This window comes from Furipterus horrens, unplaced genomic scaffold (assembly GCF_987537825.1).
Source record: "Furipterus horrens unplaced genomic scaffold, mFurHor1.1.pri manual_scaffold_2, whole genome shotgun sequence".
Classification (NCBI taxonomy): Eukaryota; Metazoa; Chordata; class Mammalia; order Chiroptera; family Furipteridae; genus Furipterus; species Furipterus horrens.
Window position 1 is genome coordinate 99,548,972 of NW_028327172.1, and position 6,000 is coordinate 99,554,971.

Here is a 6,000-nt window from a genome sequence, read left to right on the forward strand (position 1 = left end):
TGTGGTGCATTACGTTTATTGATTTGCGACTATTAAACCGTCCTTCCATCCCCGGGATGAATCCGACTTGATTGTGGTGTATGATCTTTGTAATGTGTTGCTGGATCCAGTTTGCCAATATTTTGTTGAGGATTTTAGCATCTATGTTCATCAGCGATATTGGCCTGTTGTTTTTTTTCTTTGTTGTATCTTGACCTGGTTTTGGAATAAGGGTAATACTGGCTTCATAGAAAGAGTTTGGGATTTTTCCCTCTTTTTGGATTTTTTGGAATAGTTTGAGAAGGGTGGGGATTAGTTCTTCCCTAAATGTTTTGTAAAATTCGCTTATGAAGCCATCTGGTGCAGGGCTTTTGAGTGCCAGGAGTTTTTTGGTTACTGTTTCAGTTTCACTCTCTGCTATTGGTCTCTTCAGGCTTTCTGCTTCTTCTTGATTTAGTTTTGGAAGATTATATGTTTCTAGAAATTTGTCCATTTCATCTAAGTTGTCAAAGTTCTTGCCATACAGTTGTTTGTAGCAATTTCTTACAATCTTTTCTATTTCTGTGATCTTGGTTATGATTTCTCCTTTTTCGATTCTGATTTTGCTTATTTGGGACCTCTCTCTTTTTTTCTTGATGAGCCTGGCTAAAGGCTTGTCGATTTTGTTTATTTTCTCAAAGAACCAGCTCCTACTTTTGTTGATATTTTGGATTGTATGCTTAATCTCTATGTCATTTAATTCTGCTCTAATCTTGATGATCTTCTTTCTTCTACTTGCTCAGGGCTTTGTTTGTTGTGTTGTTCTAGTTCTTGTAGCTGTAGGATTAGATTTTTTTTTCAGATTCTTCTATTCTTTTCTGGTAGGCCTGTATTGCTATGAACTTTCCTCTCAGGACTGCTTTTGCTGTGTCCCATAGTTTTGGGGCTGTTGTGTATTCATTATGATTAGTTTCCAGAAACTTCTTGATTTCTTCCTTGATGTCATTGTTGACCCATTCATTATTTTTTAATATCATGTTATTCATTCTCCATGAGTTTGAATGTCTGTGTAAACCTTTGATTTGAGGTGTGTCTTTTGTAGACAAAATATTGTTGGTCATGTTTTTGTATCCATTCCCCTACCCAATGTCTCCCCCCCCCCCCATCACTGCTCTTTATTGATCACAAAAAATATAAATTACAGTAGTCCCAATTTTTTTCCCCCTTTCCTTCCCTCTGGCCAGTAACCCCCTTCTCTCCAGCAATCACACCCCACTTAGTTCATGTCCATGGATCATGGTTAGAAATTCTTTGGCTTCACCCTTTCCTATATTATTATTTCCCCCTGTCTATTTTGTACCATTCGATTGTGCTTCTTAATCCCTGCACCATTTCCCCATTTCTCTGCCTCCCCCTTCTCAGCTGATAACCCTCCAAATGATCCCCATAACTATGATTCTGTTCCTATTCTGGTTTGCTTCGTTGGATTTTGTTTTTCTTTTTGGATTCAATTGTTGATAGTTGTTAGTTTTTTGTCATTTTAATGTTCATAATTTTGATCTTTTTCTTAAGTAAGTCCCTTTGACATTTCATATAATAATAGCTTTGTGACGATGAACTCATTTAGCTTCACCTTGTCTGGGAAGCACTTTTATCTGCCCTTCCATTCTAAATGTTGACTTTGCTGGACAGAGTAATCTTGGTTGTAAGTCCTTGCTTTGCATCACCTTGAATACTTTTTGCTTGCAAAGTTTCTTTTGAGAAATCAGCTGATAGTCTTAAAGGCATCCCTTTGTAGGCAACTCTTTGCTTTTCTCTTCCTGCTTTTAAGATTCTCTTCTTTGTCTTTCACCTTTGGCATTTTAATGATGGTGTGTATTCATGTGGTCCTCCTTGTGTCTAGCTTGTTTGGGACTCTCTGTTTCCTAGACTTGAATATCTATTTCCTTTGTCAAATCTGGGGAGTCTTCCTTCATTATTTTTTCATGTAAGTTTTCAATTTCTTGCTCTTCCTCTTTTCTTTCTGGCAACTCTGTGATTCAGATGTTGGCATGTTTAAAGTTGTCCCAGAGGTTCCTAAGCCTCTCCTCATGTTTTTCAATTCTTGTTTCCTCATTCTGTACTGGTTGGCTGTTTTGTTCTTCCTTATGTTCCAAGTCATTGATATGAACCCTGGTTTACTTCCCTTCACCATTGGTTTTGTGGGGATTTTCCTTCATTTCACTTAGCATAGCCTTCACTTCTTCTCTTATGCATTTGCCATACTTAAATATAAGTCAAGCCTGTGAGCATCTTTATCACCAGTGTTTTGAATTCTGTGTCTCTTAAGATTCACTATCTCCTCGTTATTAGGTTGGCTATCTCTTTGTTGCTTAGTTCTTCCACTGGAACCTTGATCTGTTCCTTCTTTTGGACCATACTTCTCTGTCTCCTCATTTTGATAGTCTCCTGTGCTTGTTTGCCTCTGTGTCTTAGGTAGCTCTGTCGCACCTGTTATGTTTTCAGGGGCAGAGCCTTAGGTATTTGTCATTACAGGGCAACCTGTTTCACCATGTTGTTGTGCTGTATGTTGGGGAGGAGTCTGAGAGGGAACAATGCCACTTGCTAATCACTCACCCCTTTTCCAGGCACTTCTTCTGCTTCCTGTATGGGACTGGCGTCTCTCTAGCTGTTGCCCTGGCCGTTGTTCCTGGAGTGGGTGGGTCTGCAGACGTTCCAGGACCATCGGGGCCCTTTAAACAAGTGGACTCTGCTGAGAGACTGGCAGTTTCTTCCTTCACCCCAACCCCCACTGGTCTGCACTGTCAGAAGTCATGAGGCTTTACTTTCCCTGGCACTGGAAACATGAGCTTTGCAGTCTGGTGTGGTGCTGGGAGTGCTCCCCAGGTGTCCCTCTCTACTTTTTAAACGTGTGATTGCGCTTTCTGCCAGACTGCTGCTGATGCCACCACACTGCATCCTCTTGGCCCTGGCTCTGCCCCTCCTACCTCTCTGGATGAGTATTTCTTTATGTCTTTGTTTTTTGGACTTCCATGCAGCTTGATTTTTCTGGAACTTCTGTTTGTCTCTATAGTTTTGAGGTAGTTGTATTCCTTCTTAGTTTGGTGGGAGACGCAGCGTGTCTGCCTAGGCCTCCATCTTGGCCAGAAGTCTCCCATTCTTAGTTTTTTGAGGAAATTCCATATTTTTTTCCACTGTGGCTGCACCAGTCTGCATTCCCACCAGCAGTGCACTAGGGTTCCTTTTTCTCCACATCGTCGCCAGCATTTATTGTTTGTTGATTTATTAATGATGGCCATTCTCTGTTGGCTAGTGATGTTGAGCATTCTCTCATGTGCCTATGGGCCCTCTGTATGTCCTCCTTGGAGAAGTATCTGTTCAGGTCCCATATTTTAATTGGATTCTTTGTCTTCCTGGCGTTGAGTTGTATGAGGTCTTTATATATTTTGGAGATCAAACCTTTGAGATATCATTGGAAAATGTGTTTTCCATATGATCAGTTCCCTTTTCATTTTGCTGATGTTTCTTTAGCTTTTTAATTTGATGTACTTCCATTTGTTATCAGAGAAGGAAAACTCTGACTCCAAAAAACCTCCGCTGCCTTGTGGCATACCTCTTCAGGGGAAAGGCTAAGGGAGTAAACCCCGACAGAAAATCCGGAGCCGGAGTCCCTAAGGCGGTTTGACGTTGTAGTCAACACCGGCAACTCCTGCGGCGCACCTGAAGCCAAGCTGTATTGACTCCGTCTTTCCCTTGGACCCTTCAGCTGCGAAGAGAGGGGGGGTCTGCTGCATGGGCAACAGCAGAGCCTCCATATCACCCTGCCCAGGCTCTGTAGCTTCAGCTTCACTGGAGAGGACACTCCAGCGTCATCGCAAGATGTCGATTTAACACGGGAGGAGACAGATACCGTGTCACTCCTGAGTCGGACTGCACAGCCATTCTTGGCGGTGCAGATAGACTCTTAAGAAGCTACACCATCGTCTCTCGAGACGGACGGCTGCCGCCGCCGACGACTTCCATTTGTTTATTCTTTCCTTTATTTCCCTTGCCCTAAGAGATATATTGATGAAAATATTGCTGCATGGGATATCTGAAAAATTACTGCCTATGTTTTCCTCTAGGACTTTTATGGTGTCGGACTTATATTTAAATCTTGTTTTGGGGTTAAATATTAAAATATTATTTTGAGTCAAGTTTTGACAGTCTTGAATATATAAATAGATTTACTTTCCCCAGTAGATGGCAGTGTCGTATGAGTCAGTGGTGATGAGACAGCTTCAATGAAGCTTTCCTTTTACCGTGGTTGTGGTTGAGGTTGGTTGGTTGCTTGGTTGGTTTTATTTTGTTTTCATGAGTAATAATAATCTGTCTGTACACATCTGTTTGTTTCATACTTTGTGCCAGTGATTTAAGTATTTTCTTAACTATTACTTAATTACCTTGACTTTATTAGCCAAGATTTTTGGAGTAAACTAAAAAAAATTGATACTTATCTATTTTTTAAGTTATATTTGCTGTGAAAACAAAGGGGTAATTTCAACTTTTTACATTATATCTTTTTTCTTTAGCACGAGAAGCCCTGCCCACATGGGACAAACAGATCCAGTCACTTTGTTTCCAGGTGAATAACCTGTTGGAGAAAATTAGTCAGACAGCACCAGAATGGACAGCACAAGCCATGGAAGCCCAGATGGCTCAGTGACTCCTTGCTGAACTTCTGTTCACGCTATACCGTTTTCCATGTTGTACAGGTTAATTTCACTATCTCTAAAACATTTGCTTATATATTTCAATCCCTTTATTCTGTATTCCATTTAAAGAAGACATTGTTAGAGCAGGACATACAAGCATTTAAAAATATGTAGTTCCCATATGTTTAGGGTTTCTGTGTATCAGGCTAATTCAGATGTTTTGAAAGCTTTTACTTTAAACAGAATAAGTGAAATATCTGTGGCTAAAGACTTTGGGATTTGTGATAACTTTGTAGTCATGTAAAACATAAGTGCGTTGTGCCTCTCCAAATGTGGTTATTCTAATAAACGGAGAAGTGAGCCCAATAAAAGTAGTACTTTGTTTTTAATTAGTAAATGGTATTGTTTTTTCTCTTTCCTTTCAATTAAGCAGACAGTTATACCATATTGCTAGAAATGTAAAAATAAGCCATACTGCCTTTTCTCCAGGCATTCACAATCACAGAACCAATAGATAATGAGTGTAACACTTATTATAGTTATACCAAGTACTGGTACATTTAGCAGAGAAAAATCAAGGAAGTCTCCTCAGAGAGGATTATTTTAGCCTAACTTTCTAGAGAAACTTCCAAAAAAGTTTGTGGGTGACTATTAGTTTCAGATGCAACATGTAAAGAGCTTGGAAAAAAGTTGAAGAGGCTGAAAATCAATGGCTTTTATTAGACATACCAGAGAATTGAAGTCACAGAGCAAACCACTACTCCAAAAACTGGAGAGACAGGTAAATAGAATCACAGTAGAGATTATCTTTCTAGGAAAAGAATCTGCTTGAGCCAGTAACTGATGTGAACAGTGATATGTGATAACTGACAGATTACTGGAAGCTTACTGTAGACTAGCTTGACAGTTAAAAACCCGTGTGCCCAGTCTTAGAGAAACCCACATACTTTCTAGACTTTACCCTCAGGAACCACACAAGTTCTCATAATTAAGATCAGGGATCCCTTTGTGTTTCAGACTGAGCAGGGGAGGAGAAATACACCCAGATCATTTTCCATGATAATAAAGGCCTCTGCTCAAGGGGAACTATTTTCTCAGAGTCTTATCTGACCTAGGGAAAAGGCAGTTAGATGATTCAGACCCCTTTAGCATTCCCACATCTCATCAAGAGGAGGAAAAAGACTAAGAAACATTTTTGAAGGTCACAGCCCAGGGACTCAGAACAAATAAAGAAAATAGAGGTATGGCCCTGGCTGCTATGGCTTGGTTGGAGCAGTTGTCCTGTAACTAAAAGGTTGTGGGTTTGATTCCTGGTTGGGGTACATGCAGGAGTCAATGCTTCTCTTTC

At 40.2% G+C, this 6,000-nt stretch overlaps 1 protein-coding gene across 2 annotated transcripts in view; it reads left to right on the plus strand.

The window, feature by feature from the left end:
* COPS4 (COP9 signalosome subunit 4) overlaps nt 1-5,024 on the plus strand; it is a 59,921-nt gene extending 54,897 nt beyond the window's left edge. For both annotated transcript variants that reach the window (XM_090267913.1, XM_090267914.1), the window contains one exon: nt 4,530-5,024. In XM_090267913.1, the coding sequence (XP_090124039.1) occupies nt 4,530-4,663 (134 nt within the window). In that variant the 3' untranslated portion in view covers nt 4,664-5,024. The remainder of the gene's footprint in view (nt 1-4,529) is intronic.
* The last annotated feature ends 976 nt before the right edge of the window (nt 5,025-6,000 follow it).